Raw genomic sequence first — 15,901 nt, 5'->3', positions numbered from 1 at the left:
TGCTCCACTGTCGCATTGTTCACTAAAGTGAACAATTTTTTTCCTTCAAAAAACCAGTGTGAGTGAATTAATTCACTCGCACTATTCACGTGAAAAGTTTAGTTTTTTTTTTTTGAAAAACTAGTGCAGTTAATTGATTTCACTCGCACTGTTTACGTGAACGTGAACGTGAACGTGAACAATATTTTTTTTTTGTTTTTTTTTTAAATTAGTTTAAGGTGAATTAAATTTACTCGTACTGTAATCTAAATTTTATTCCTGATAATATTTTACCTAATTTTATTGCACGCTCAAAAAATCATGGAAAGTGTAGTTCTTGTCAAATAAATTTTGTACGTAATGAAATTGTAATTTTTTAAAGAAACAAATTGAGTTTTACTCGAAAAACTAATATTTAATATTATTTAATAACACTATATAAATTATAAGGATATCGCATGATGACATAACATTTGTGGAATTTGATCGCAATTCCAATTATGTTCTTGCCGGGTTCGACCCAGTTAAAAACAATTCAATTTTTGTTGCTGGGCACTTAAGAAACCATGGAAAATATAGTCCTTGTTGGATAGATTTTGTATGTGATGAAATTACATATAGTTTAATGGAATAATAAAAAATATTTGATATCAATATTATTTATTTCATGATGTAATAACAGTAGTTAAATCTACAATATTCAATTAAAAATCATTAATATACATATTATGTTATAACTTATATTATGTTATAACCTCAATTTGAGAAGTATTTTTTTAACCAAACATATTAAATTACTTTTTGTTTAACCTCAATTTCAACTACAGTTTTAACCAAACATATATTTTTCCAAACCAACCTTAACTAAAAATACTTTTTATAAAACAACTTTTTTAAAACCACAACCACAACAACAACCTCAATACCAAACACACCCAGTAATGTTGTCTACGCACAGACAATACCTCATCAATGTTTAATATTTTTTTTTAAAAAATGAGTGATCTTAAAAAAAATTAAAAATAAACAAGATTAGGGCGTGAACTTGGCTTTCTTCTATTGCACCAGGCACTAGCCACTTCGCCTAACCCTTTTCTTTTTTTTGATTGTTTTTTAACAAACCTTTATTTTAATTATCATTGATTTTTATTATAAAAGTGTGCTCCTAATACAAAACAATTGTTGTTTCTAAGAAGATTAAATTTTTTTTACGATGATATTATTAATTGCTCCATGAATAATGATGTACTGACATAACATGAGGAATTTCTATGATTATTTGATCATTAATATTGAAGGAGAACAAAATATCTATATTTACTAATTTTTTTATTTTTTTATAAAATTAAGAGCCCACAACAAGAAAGATATAATCTTTTGGTTGACAAAAATATATTAATAAGAAAAGGAGTGATTGTATTAGATTTTCTTTCAATGAAATTTAAATTATTTCTCTTGTAAAAAATAATAATTTTATTACTATATAATTAAATAAATAATTTTTGAAGATCTTATCACGACATAAAATTAGATATCTTAGTATACATATTTATCTCAGCATAAATCGAAGCAACAATGCATGACATGCTGGCGTGGCGTGTCTAAAAGAAAGGAGATAATGTGAGCGTAACTGATTGGAAGACAAGGTGATGAATCATTGCTTACGGATAATATTGGTGAATAATATATATTTGGCGATATGTAGGAGGAGACAGACGAAGAAATCAAAGATATGATGATGTGTTTTGGCGAGTAGAGTACAGCTGCTGCCCGAATAGGCAGTGGATCCGGTCTCCTTGCCAAAGTTACGATAACATATACAGTGACTCCTACTCCTAAGAGTTTCGATCTGGTGTCAGTGCAGCGGCAATCTATCTCTATCTCAATACTTCATGTATTGATTTCATCAACATGCACTCCCTGCATGGTGTACAAAAGCTGGATCTTTTCCTGTGTTTGCTGGTGTGGTGAAAACGTTACTTATTTTAAATTTAATTTTTTTTATTTATAATTAAAAATTTTAATGTTTTTGAATTATTTTGATATACTTTAAAAATTTAAAAAAATATATTTTTTTAATGTATTTTTAATGTTTTAAAATATAATCTCTAAGAGCTCGTTTTTTTTTTGTGTTTTGAAAGCGTTTTTAAAAAAATATTGATTTTTTTAATTTTTTTATTTACTTCGAATTAATATTTTTAGTATTTTTAAATCTTTTTGATATATCGATGAAAAAATAATTTTTATAAATTTTTAAACAAAAAATATTTTTAAAAAATTATTATCATAATTACAAATACCGTGAATCACACTCTAAATATTATTATAATTATTTAATAATCGATGCCACGACCCTTCATGTACTAATTTCATAAAAATGATTTATTTTACACGGAAATGTCAGCACGCACGTGATTGTTTTTTTCTTGGTTATAGAAAATTATCGAGGACTCCAGCCGTCTATCCCAATCATCATTTTTTCCAACACAAGCCCCGCCTCTAAAAATAGTCAATATAACATTAAAAAAATAATTAAAAATTAAAAAAAATTCAAAACATAACGCCAATAGACCGGCAAGAAAGTTGTCAACATTGTAGCCCACAAAGCCACTATCAGCTTTATGGCTTGTTCTTTACAAGCTGTGGATTTTTAAGATTCCCCTGTGTCTCTCTCATTTATCAAAGTTGAAGCCCAAGTTTGATTTCTCCTCACTCTAGCAGAAGCTAATTGAAGCAAACCATCAGGATAATGGCTACTGGGTTCATATCCCTGTTGTTTTCTCTCCTCCCTTTACTGTTCTTTGGTATCTCATCATTTGCTAAGCCCATACCAAGCTTCCCTTCTTCAACCATCCAAGCAGAGAAGATCTCTCTTTCTACCCCAAATGAGCTCTACCATGAAAAGTTCTTCACTCAAGTGCTCGATCACTACACTTTCAGACCCCAGAGCTACAAAACATTTCAACAAAGATACTTGATCAACGACAAATATTGGGGCGGGGCGGAGAAGAATGCTCCAATCTTCTTATACACAGGAAATGAAGGAGACATCGAATGGTTTGCACAGAACACTGGATTTATTTTTGACATTGCACCCCATTTCAAACCCCTTCTTGTTTTCATCGAGGTAATTATTTAATTAATCTCTCTCAAATGAAGAATTCATATATATACCATGGCATATTTTGAAGTTTTTTCTTTTTAGTTTGGTTGCTGGGAAGTGGATGTAAGAGTGTAAGAAAAGTTGAAATCAACCAAGAAAAAAGATTGCTTAGTTGTTCTCCATGTTTTTTGGCTACCAAACAAGACGAATTAAGTAGGCTTTTATGTATATATATATATTTCCTTCTTATTGTTTTCCTTATTTAAATAAGTTAATGTGATTAATTGCAGCATAGGTTCTATGGAAAATCCATGCCTTTTGGGGGAAATAAAGAGGTTGCTTATAGCAATTCAAGTACACTTGGTTACCTGACCTCAACTCAGGCATTAGCCGATTATGCCACTCTTATAATTGATCTAAAGAAGAACTTGTCCGCCACCGACTCTCCTGTGGTGGTTTTTGGAGGTTCCTACGGAGGAAGTATGGCTTTCTATCCTTAATTAACACCTTTCCTTCCTTCTTCCTTTTCAATTAGCTCTTTACGCAGTGTCACCATCAGCATACCATCATGGTTCGTATGTATGTATGTATGATTGAAATGTTGATTTTGGGAGTGGAGGAATTTCCTAGGAAGTAAGAAATAAACCTCTTTTTTGGGGTACTGTTGCAGTGCTGGCAGCATGGTTCAGATTGAAATATCCTCATGTCGCCATTGGAGCCTTGGCGTCTTCTTCACCAATCCTCAACTTCGAGAACATAACATCACCATACAGCTTCAACAATATCATCACTCAAGACTTCAGGGTCCCCCCTCTCTTTTTCAATCTCAATTATTCATTAAATTTAAACTCCCTTCTTGTCTTCCTGCCACAATTAGAGATCATGATTAGATTTGTGATAAGGTCATAGCATAATCAGCCAAGCAGTCAAATCTCAAATTAAAATCTTACTTTATGGTCCAATCTTAACAAGCCTTAACCATGTATATAATCCATATATAATATATAGTAGCTAGCTAGACGATATTAATTAATATTGTGATCATATAGAGATTATTAATTAAAAAGGGTAGAGTGCTGAATATTTTAGTGGTTGCACAGGGAGAGAGTGAGAACTGTTACAAAGTAATCAAAAGATCATGGCAAGAAATTGAAGACACTGCAAGCCAACCTGGAGGCCTCGAAATACTTCGAAGGTCATTTAGAATATGCAGGTGAGGAGCATAAACTTAACCAGCAAGCTAGCTTTCAAGAATTTAATTCCTTTAATAATGTTGTTGGTGTCTTCTCTGTTACCCGCAGGAACTCCATTAGTGCAAGTTCTCTCCAGAGTTGGCTTTACACTGCTCTGGTCTATACAGCCATGACAGACTATCCCACCCCTTCAAATTTCTTAAGTCCCATGCCTGCGTATCCTGTTAAAGAGGTACTTATCATTGCTTCTCTTCAATTGAGATTAAATTAATGCTCTCTCTGATTATTTGGCATAGTTTAGTCTTAAGGAAATATATATCAACTATTTCCTTATCAAATTATTTATTGAAACTACTTTGAAATAAAAAAAAAAAATTGCTACATATGGTTGATTGAAATGGAATTCACTCTCAACAATATTTCAAGGAACTTGTTCTTAAAATTATTTAATAAAAATAATTTTTAAATTAACATATAAATTGATAAATTGTTTTTTATATGTTGTTGAGAAAATAAATCAGAAGCTACCAAAGTACTTAAATGGGGCCTGATTCTTAAATAAATTACAGGGGTACAATGGTACTTATGAATAGAGCCTTATTCTTCTTAAATAAATTTCAGGGGTATAAATTTAGTCTAGATATTTTTTAAAATAATTTTTACTTAGAATTTATTAAAAAAATATTTTTTATTTTTTAAAATTATTTTATTATCAATGCATTAAAATAATTTAAAAACATAAAAAAATATTTATTTAAAATAAATAAAAAAGTAAAAAAAATAAATTTTTAAAAATTATTTTTAAAGCACAAAAGAAATCATATATACCATGACAAACAACGTTTGACCTCTGCAGATGTGTAAAGCGATTGATGATCCAAAGACGGGAAATAATACGTTCGCCAAGTTGTACGGTGCGGCTTCTGTTTACTATAACTACAGTGGAAATGCCACGTGTTTCAATCTCGACGACGATTCTGATCCTCACGGTCTTGGCGGATGGTCGTGGCAGGTATGCAGAACATCACTTCATGAAGTTTACAATATAGTACTACTACTTTTTAAAATCTCGCAGATTTTTGGAAACAAGAAGATTGATTATTAACAATGAGAAATTCTAACATCTAGGGACTGAATTGATGTTTATTTTATAGATGCTACAAATGATTACATTTTAACATCCACATAGTATTGTTGGATTCCATTTTGCCATGATTTTCTAAAGAATTTATCTAGATACTGTTTGTTTTTTTTTGTGTAAAAATATTTTTGAAAAAAAATAATTTTTTGTTTTGATATGTTAATATAAAAAAATAATCTTTTTAAAACAAAAAATATTATTTTAATATAATTTTAAATAAAAAAATACTTTAAAAACAACCATTACAACGCGGTAGAAAATCTTATAAAGTAAAAGGTAAATAACCAGCGCATCATCTACATTTTATATATATATATATATATATATATATATATATATATATATATATATATATATATATAAGCCCAGCATCGAAATTATTCATATGGGCAAGGCAAGGGTGCAAACGAGCTAAGAACAGAACAGAACAGAGAAGCATGACAAATCAGGTGGAAGAAAAAATTAAACAAGCCTGATAAAATTGCCCTTGTTTTCCTGGGATTGATTTGCAGGCATGTACAGAGATGATAATGCCAACGAGTGGTAACAACAAGGACAGCATATTTCCAGCTTCTGAGTGGAACTACGATGATAGAGCTACTTTCTGCAAAGCCTACTTTGGTGTTGAGCCGAGACCCAATTGGATCACTACCGAGTTTGGAGGCCATGTGAGTGCATCATTTACCATGGCCTTGAGGGCAGGCATGCTATAAGAATAGTGGTATTCATAATACAATTGCACAGCAGACTAACTCAGCAATGCCACTAATAAGAATAATCAAATGATCTGACTGTCTGTTTCGAACAGGATATTAAAAGGGTCTTGAAAAGATTCGGCAGCAACATCATCTTCTTTAATGGCTTGAGAGACCCTTGGAGCGGTGGGGGGTATGATCTCTTTCTTATATTTTAATCGCACATGTGATTGTGCTGCAAAGGAGTTTATCCTTTTTTTAGTAACGTGCTTTCTTCATGGTTATGACAGGGTGCTAGAGAATATATCCAGCAGCATAGTTGCTATCATAGCAAAGCCAGGTTAGTAGACCAGGAGTTATATAAATTATATTTTAAAAAATTTTATTTAATAATTTAAGTTATTGGACTGAAATGATTTTTTAATATAATATCAAAGTTTTAATAACCAAGCAGTCACGAGCTTGAATTTCACTATTTTTATTTTTTGCCTGTTTATTTGATAAAAATCAAGTACTATATAATATGGACCTATGCAAATTTTAAGTTTAAAAAGTTTTCATTTGAAAGGGTGTATTAGAGAATAATATAAATTATATATTAAAATATCACCTAATAATTTAAGCTATTGGGTTAAGATGTTCTTGCTGAAATCAAGAATTCAATATAAAACCATCAAGGTAATCTGTTCCTGGGCTATTGAAATCTACAGGTTCCATGCCCCATTTGCTTTCCTTTTTAACACATTTTTTTTTGTTTTTTGTCGCACAGGGGCTCACCATGTGGACCTGAGATTTGCAACCAGTGAAGATCCAAAATGGCTTCAAGATGTGCGCAAAAGAGAGGTCAGCATCATCGCAAAATGGCTTTCTGAATACTACGACGACTTGGACCCAGCATATTGACCCCCAGCTCCAAGAGTTTATACCACGGGAATTTCCGTGTTTTAAAAGGATTTTTCAACAAATTAAGCTATTCAATCATGCTGCAATCCTCAAGCAGACAGTCAACACTTTAAACTTTGTTGTTTCATAAAGAATTTCAGTTGTGGGACGAGGTTTACGAATGAACTGAAAAGGGTACCTCAATTGTTTTCCTCAAATAAAAGAAAGAAAGAAAGAAAGAACTTATCAAGTAAGGCCCAATGGGTTGGTTAAGGAGACTATTGCAAGCATTGAAACATATAATTTTGTCATAGTCTGGTCCAATTGCTTAACATGCCTCATATTTTCGCACATGAAATGTTTCCATCACAAAAAAAAAAAAAATGAAAAACAAAAAAAAAAGGTTTGGTTTTTGCTGCAATTAGGACGGGGCACTGTTCTTATTGATATTTCCCTCGTTCCAAGTGCTTTTTGACCCTCTCTATGTTTTGCAGTATAGAACTACTGCTTCTGATGGATTTTTTCGACATGGCATTGAAAATTTACCTCTTCGGGGGTGCTGCCATTTGTAACAAGTGACTGCTGCTGCCTGTGAAGGCAAACATGCTACCTAGTCTGACTTTGAATGTAGCCATATTATACTCCTACACGTTTATTGTAAGGCGTAGATTCCCAAATGGCGTTTTTGAAAGGACTAGCCTTCCTCTGCCTAACAAAGAAATGATAGCATATTTCTGGTACATTAGGAGGAAGTGTGTCTGATTGATAATGGATAAAAGTACTTTTCATATTACTTTTCGAAGTTAGGCCATGAATGAGACATTAAGGTCAGTCCACCATCCAAGATTTGGAAATGGGGGGTTCGTCACTCCAAGTCCCTTTCCAAAGTGCAGGTCGTGGAAAATGCAATTTACTCGAGAAACAACATAATTTTTTTTTTATGTTTTAAAAATGTTTTTAAAAAAAATTATAAGATTTTATTTTTTATAAAATTATTTTTTATATTTTTTTATATTATTTTGATGTGTTGATCTCAAAAATAAATTTTAAAAAATAATAAAAAAAATTATTTTAATATATTTTTAAATAAAAAAATACTTTAAAAAATAATTATTATTACAATATCAAATATACTCTAATTAAATTAAGATATTTATATGGATTATGTCCAAAGCAAAAGTATTTTGGAATAATACGACGATGCCAATGTACTCCTCAAAAAAAAAAAAAAGGTGAGGGGAGATATCATAATTGTGAAGACAAATACACACAATATTTGTATATTCAAAATAAATTTACTTATTACACCAAAAATTTCAAAAGTAAATTAATCTGGGGGGATTTGTAGACTTAAAATTTCTAAAAGTCTAATCCATGACTTCAGTTTTTTATGATCAAAACAAAATTTAAATCTGACTATTAATCAAGAATTCATGTATGTAAAAAGTATTTTAAAAACGTTTTCACTTGTTCTTGTAATCAAATTAATTTTTATAATTTTGACATCATTTTTAATATTTTTTTATGTATAATTATTTAAAAAATAAAAAAATTAATTCAATTAGATGGAATCTATATCATATGGCGTTTGTTTGATGAATTGATTATGGTTAACCAAACCTGTTTTTTTTCTTTGATTTTTTTATTTGGACTTGTTCAAATAATAAAATCACGTTAAAATAACTTTAACATGAGTGAGTTAGGGGTTTTGATGTCTAAATTGTTATATAAAATTTAATGATAATATCGAAAATTTTTCGGTCATCTATTTCCTTTAATGTTCCAAAATGTTTTTTATTCAATGTGCGGCGTTAGCTTGAGAAATAAGCTAGTGATTAAATTCTAGCCAATTTCCACAGATTTCAACTCCTATCATGCTGAATAATCAATAGAACCCATCAATTTATTTATTTATATTGCTTATTATCACCTCCAAAGAGCAGTGATGCAGGACCTGTCATTCTCTCCCCGCACAAAGAAGAAAATGATACGCTCATGTAACACGAACGACCGGGGGACGCTTGAGAATGTTGACGAATTTAAAGGTTCGGAACTGCAGCACCTCCCATAACTCTATTGAAGCGGCGAGTCAAATGTTTCTCTTGCCTGAACAACTTGTCCATTGCCACTGTAGCAATTAGGAGTCACAGGCTCAAGGGACTTTGCTAAAAAGCCTCTTATCTAGCGGAACCCTACTCGCTAGCTACCTGGTCCCGCCGCCACCACCACCACTAGCAGTACCATTGCCACAACCACTTCCCGACACCACACATGCCACGTGGCGATAACCCAGTTGCATCATCTCATGTTCATTGTGTCACTTTTGTTGTACTTTGTACACAAAAGATAAGGTAAGCGTGCCATCAATGTAGTTGCAGCAGGGCTGGTGGCAGAGGAGGAGCCAAGAAACCGAGAAAGAAAAACTTGAATTGTTTCATCTGGCGGGCCCACTTTCTAAAAGACAACATGGATCTGGTGGGCCCTTTAGCTGATAGAGCCCATGCAACGCATGCCTAATGCCGCCGTGCTTCCTGATAGATGGAAAAACTGATTCCACGAACCATTTTGATTGGTTTGGTAGTGTGATTGTAGTTGCGGATATTTTTTAAATAATATTTTATGTTAAAATATATGTTAATGATATTTTTTTATTTTTTAAAAATTATTTTTGATATTAGCACATCAAAACGATCCAAAACATACAAATTATATTAAATTTTAATAAAAAAATATTTAAATTTTTTAAGAATGCAGCCCCATCCGCGTTCCCAGACGTTCCCGAACTATTTACTGCCAGGCCGCACAGCCAGAAAAAGAGGAGACGTGGCCTCTTGCATAGTCTTGGATTTACTAGTGTTTTTTAATAGTTTTTTCGAGCCACGACATGAAATCGAAGCTTGTGGCTGTGAATATGACGGGAATTGTTATCTTGAATTTATTATTTAATTGATTAGTTTATTTCTGTTGCATTGGCAGGTAGCCAGTTTCAGGCCATAGTATGCATACAGAGTGACAAACATGGAGGCAGGTATTTGCGAGTTTAAATGCCAGCTAGGCATATAGGGTGGAGACAGTGAGATGAGAAAGTTGGCTTTCGGTTCCTAAAATATTGAACCCCATGTGTCTGGTCAATTGTTGGCTATTTAAAACCTGTCTATGGTGGATCATTTGTTAATATCACTTTGACCTGCAGAGGTAATCCTCCCGCAAAATCAGAGGAAAAGAATATATTTACTTTGGACTAGAATTTTACCACACGACAAATGGTTATCTCTTGCGCTTTGACCCTTTTTTTTTTAATGTGATAAAATAATATCTACATAGAATTCCTTTTTTACACTCTAATTAAACTCCGTATAATAAGTTATACTTCATAACTTTCAACTTCAAAACTTCCTGATTCATTTAGGAGACTTATCATAACGTGACCTTATCAACTTAATAGATTTAAAAAAAATTAAAAAAAAAAAATAATATATTATGTTAACCCTAGTTAATTTATCAAATTTATAATCTGAATTATAAATTTATTGGGTTGAATTAACTTTTTTATTTTATTATATGATAAAAATACAAAAACTAATTTATAATCAACATAATACTAAAAAATAAAATTTGACATTAAAAAATGAAATTAAAAATAAAAATAAAAAAACTCGATTTTAAGCAGCCCAACACGACTAAGCCTATTATAAAACTCCCAGGTGTATGGTTTTGAGACATGCCGCATGTCTAGTCCAATGATTTTTTTTCTTTTTATAAAAGGTAATTGTTTTTTAAAAAATAAACAAGAAGTCATTTGCTACTGCATTCAACCTTTCAACAAATAAACTATGAAAAATTATCATTATTTAATTTTTCGTATCATAGATATCAGGACCCTACTGCTCACAATCACAATAAATAGTAAAGAGATTAGCCTTTGTAATCAGTTGGAGTGATGAATTTATATTATCACGACGTATAATTGAACTGACCACTAACTATTACAAAGATGAAGAACTACTCTTCCCTTTCTTCACAGGTGAAAAGTTCTATCGGTAAAATAGGATTAATTTGATCTCTAATTTTATTCAATAATAATTCCATATAATCTATTATTAGTTAAGAGGTCGTGATATTATTTTTGTTTTTTATTCTATTTTTCTTAAATATAAATTTGTTGTTTTTTATTTGTGTTTTTAATTAAAAATTTAGAAACCAACAATTGATTGTCGATTTTTTTTAAATCAAACAAAATGGTTTTCAAAATTTGTGGTAGTTGTTGTTAGTTTTTCTTCCTCTTTTTTTTTCTTAACAAAAAATAAAAATAAAAATAAAAAAAATTTTAATTTCTATTTCCAAAAACATGAAAACATACAACAAAAAAAGGAAAGGCACAAATGATCGATACCAAACGATCCTAGGAGTCGTTTGATATCAATTTCTTTTTTCGTTTTATGCTTTTGAAAACAAAAAATAGCGAACTTCTTTGTTTTTATTTTTTTCTTAAATATATATATATATATAAAAAACAATAATTAATTGTTAAAATCTTCAAAACCGTACATAGTGGTGTTAAAAATCTTTTGCAAGTTTTAATTAGTTTATATATGCTTTCAAAATCTTGAAAATAAAAATAAAAAAAGATATCAAACCACCCAAGATTTCTTTTTTATACCCAGAACTTGTTTCAAGAGTTAAAATCTCCTTAAACGCAAAAGCAGAAAAGTTGCTGCCAGTCGATTAGAGCCACCAAAATTTGGTCTAAGATACCGGCTTTCCTTGATTTTATGCACAGCTGCATGGTCCATGTGCGTAATCCTCAGGTTACAAGGTCTACGGTCCTCATTCCAATGCGTTGACAATATTCCATAGAAATTAAAAGTTGGATATAGACGACTGGAGGTATTATTATAATTTTATATTATTCTGGTATATCGATTAAGAATTTCTATTAAAACCACTTAATAAAAATATTAAACATCTACAAATGAAATATTAAAAAAAAAATAGTTCAATTTTGATAGAAATATAGATGAAAAGCCTTAAGACTTGATGGAAGTACTTAATTAAAAATATTAAAAAATCCAGGATAAAATTAATATGAAAAATTATTTGATGGTAAAATTGAGATTATGATGGTATTTTTTTAGGTTTTCTCAATTAAGTTTGAACAAATTTTACTAAATAAATAAAAATGCGAGGTACATTTTCAATTTTGAATCCTATCCATATATATATAGTCATGATGTACCCTATCATGGAATTTAATAAAGAGATGACCCTCTTTTTTTGTAAATAAAATGAAAAATAAATAAATAAATAGGAAGGTTAATTCACGCTTTTTGACAAGGAACATTGCATCCATACGTAGATCATACCACTTTTTTTAATTATTTGAAGGGTACCCACCACATCTATATCACCACGTGTTCCTTTTGTTTTTAATGTAAAGTAGTTGCAATCTTGTGTGAAGACATAAACATGCCATCAACTAAAAAGGCTGCAAAAAGATAAGCTTTGAATTATCAACCAAAAATATATAAATAAAGGCTTCATGAGAAGCTCAATTACTAATATACCAATTCCATAGTTGGCAAATATCCCCTATTTTAACCAATTTTCTCCATGTGTGTGTGTATATATGTAATCAATTTCATGAATGATTGAAAACTAACAACAACTATACCACTAAATCAATAAACCAATTAGGGTTGGTTTTATATTCATGTATATAAACTTTAATCGGCCAGTTTTTTTTTTTCATTTGCCTCCTTTTTATTTCTCATTTTCCCTTTAATTTTATCATTCATTATTTTTAAAATTTGAATTTATCTTTATAATTTGTTTTAGTTTATTTTCTATAAAGTTATCACGATCACAAACAAACCTCTTGTTTGTTCTTTGTTTTACAAGTATTTATTGTTGTTATCGTTTAATTAAGTAAAACATGGTTTAAGAAAAATAAAGTTGGTAAATTCAGTGAAGTCCATGACTCGGGTTACAGGTTTAGCGAGTTAAGCCACGAAGTCCGGGTTAATCCAAAATGTCAGTATCTCAATATTACATAAAAAAAGTGTCTACCTTGATTTTTTTTTAAATCAAACCATGATTTTTTTATCAGTTACCTAAGTTATTTTTAAACTATTGCAAAGAAATTTAAACCCAATTTAAACTACAAATCCAGTCAAAAAATTCAAAATTGACTTACTAAGATGATGTTAAATAATTTATTTTAATCTAAATATTTTTTTATATTAATTTTTTTATCCAACCCGCAACACTTGGATTGTAAACTAAATGATCCACTAAAAAGATTTTCAAACTCCACCGCTACAAATAAGAAATATTGAAATTAATTTTTTGAAGAAATATTGAAGACGGACAACATGGCTGCATACTGATATCCCTAAACGCCCTTGTAAAGCATACACGATGGGCTCGATATGTAAAATCATAGTGCGTGTAATAAAATTTTATATCTTAAATTCTTATTTAAAAACTTAATTTTTTGGGTATAATTTTTTGGGTACAGATCATTTTTTAATATAATATTATATGTTTAATAACTAAATGATTATGAATTTTATTTTTATTTTTTTCTTTTTAAAAAATAACAACTTATAGCATAATATAATGTATATCTATATAAATTACAAGGTTTTTTTAGAGAATATATTAAAAAATAATATAAATTATATTATATGCTTCACTGGAGAGTTTAAATTTTAAAATTAAAATGTTTCTTTAATAATTACCATGTTTTCGTTCATAATTTTAAATATTGTTATTCTGATTAGTCATATAGGTAAAAGACACGTATCAAACTATAGATTACGGTACATTGCTCTTGTCCTTTTTGGCGAATTGAGTATGGAAGCACATGAACTCGCACGACATTTACAAATGTGTAGCATCTCTTTTAATTTATTAGTCGGCATTTCCAAAAAAAAACATGGATTATTGATCAAATTGTCTAATCTAATTTCAAATAATTTAGAAATGAATTTTGTTCATATCTATACAAAAGATGAGATCAAGAAAAGGACGCTAGCTATTCGTGCTGTCCAGAACTAGATGTATATAGAAATATTACAGACATCAACAATCACTAGACCTCGATGATCAAATCATAATTTGTCACGAAATTAATTTTAGGACGTCACAATCTCTCCCGTCGTCGTTCAACAGAGCTACCATCATGTTTGATTACCGAAAAAACATGTTTGTATGAGTGGATATTTATTGCAGAAAGAGATGCATGCATGGACGCCAGTGAAGAAAGATCTCGCGGATGGTCTTACGCATTATGGGACTCCCAGATACGATAATTGTTTTTTTTTTTTTTTATCACAATAGCAACCACTTTCCTTAAATATCTAATGAGGTCTGTCTTATTCTCAGTCTGGTGTGAAATAAACTATAAAGATTTCATGATACAGAAACCCTCCACGGATTACAAGGCAGATTGGTCTGGTCACCCCAACCACACCTGTGCTTTCTTCATGGTCAAGGATTCCTCTACGTGGTCAAGACAACATCTTTGAGACAGATGTGGCAGATTTCTGTATAGGGCATTAATCCGATAGAAATATTCTATGTACGTATTAATTACTGAAAGTTTTTGTTAGATGGTGAACAAATAAAGGAATAAAGTGTGTGTGTTTTTTTTTTAATTTCTGATTAAGGATATTTGTTATAATCGGATGCTTTACATATATACAAGCATAACTATTAATGCTTTACATATATACAAGCATATCTATACTTACAATGATCATATCAATTATTTGCATGACAACAACAATAAGAATACACAAGAAGGAAGAATAGGCAACGTTGTAAAAGCAATAACAATAATATAAGAGACAATGTAGGGATTAATGTAGCTTTCCTTCAATACTTTCCCTCAAGCTAGATCAAAGGGATTAATTGATCCAAGCTTGGACAAAAGACGATGGAAATGCACAGAAGTCAGGACTTCAGCGAACACATCAACCAATTGATCATGATTGTGGGTGTAATATGTTTTTATAATCAAGACTGAACTTATTGATAAATAAAATGACAATCAACTTCAATGTGTTTAGTTCTTTCATGAAACACATGATTAGCTGCAACATGCATGGTAGCTTGATTATCGCAAAACAAAGTCATTGGAATGCTACTTGGAAATCCCAGTTCAGACAGAAGACCTTTAAGCTAAATTAATTCACAAGTAGCTGATGTCATTGCATGATATTTAGTTTTAACCCAAGAACGCGTGATAACATGTTATTTCTTGCAACGCCAGAAGACTAAATTACCACCAACAAACATACAATAACCAGTGGTTGACTTATGATCAATATCATTGCTAGCCCAACCTGAATCATTAAATCTAGCGATTTGAGTATGACCATTATTAGTCATAACAATTCCATATCCAATAGAATTTGTTTGACAAGACTCAAATGAAAGATTATAGGAGCATGCATAAACTAACTAACAAGTTTAGTTACGTAAGTGATATCAGGTCGTGTAATAGTAAAATAAATGAGCTTACTAACAAGATGTTGATAGTAATTGATAGATCGAAGACGTTCACTAGCTGTTTCAAGCTTCAACTTACTATCCAATGGAGTAGAGGCAAGTTTGACATTCATCATCTCAACACCTTTAAGCAAGTTAAGAACATACTTGCGTTGGTTAAGAAATAACCCCTTATGAGAAACAACCATTTCGATCCTATGGAAATACTTCAAACTATTGAGATCCGTAATGGGAAAATGATGTTGCAGAGTAGTCTTAAGATGAGATATCACTTCACTATTATTTCCTTTAATAATAAGGTCATCAACGTAGATAAGAACCAACATTTTCTCTTTTGGTCCAAGATGAAAAAAAAAAGAGTCGATGTTACATCTTTTGAAACCAATTTCTTTAA

General features: G+C 30.6%; 1 protein-coding gene across 1 annotated transcript; it reads left to right on the top strand.

Moving 5' to 3' along the window:
- The first annotated feature begins 2,564 nt into the window (after positions 1 to 2,564).
- LOC133690110 (uncharacterized) lies at positions 2,565 to 7,247 on the top strand. The gene is made up of 10 exons (XM_062110299.1): positions 2,565 to 3,106; positions 3,373 to 3,562; positions 3,753 to 3,886; positions 4,183 to 4,295; positions 4,384 to 4,507; positions 5,132 to 5,287; positions 5,929 to 6,084; positions 6,225 to 6,304; positions 6,402 to 6,451; positions 6,881 to 7,247. Exons 1-10 carry the CDS (start codon positions 2,729 to 2,731, stop codon positions 7,012 to 7,014), a joined length of 1,515 nt encoding a protein of 504 aa, XP_061966283.1. The 5' UTR covers positions 2,565 to 2,728; the 3' UTR covers positions 7,015 to 7,247.
- Positions 7,248 to 15,901: the final 8,654 nt, after the last annotated feature.

This window comes from Populus nigra, chromosome 3, assembly GCF_951802175.1.
Source record: "Populus nigra chromosome 3, ddPopNigr1.1, whole genome shotgun sequence".
NCBI lineage: Eukaryota > Viridiplantae > Streptophyta > Magnoliopsida > Malpighiales > Salicaceae > Populus > Populus nigra.
The sequence above is the reverse complement of the archived record's forward strand: the minus strand, read 5'-3'. Positions and strand labels throughout refer to the sequence as shown.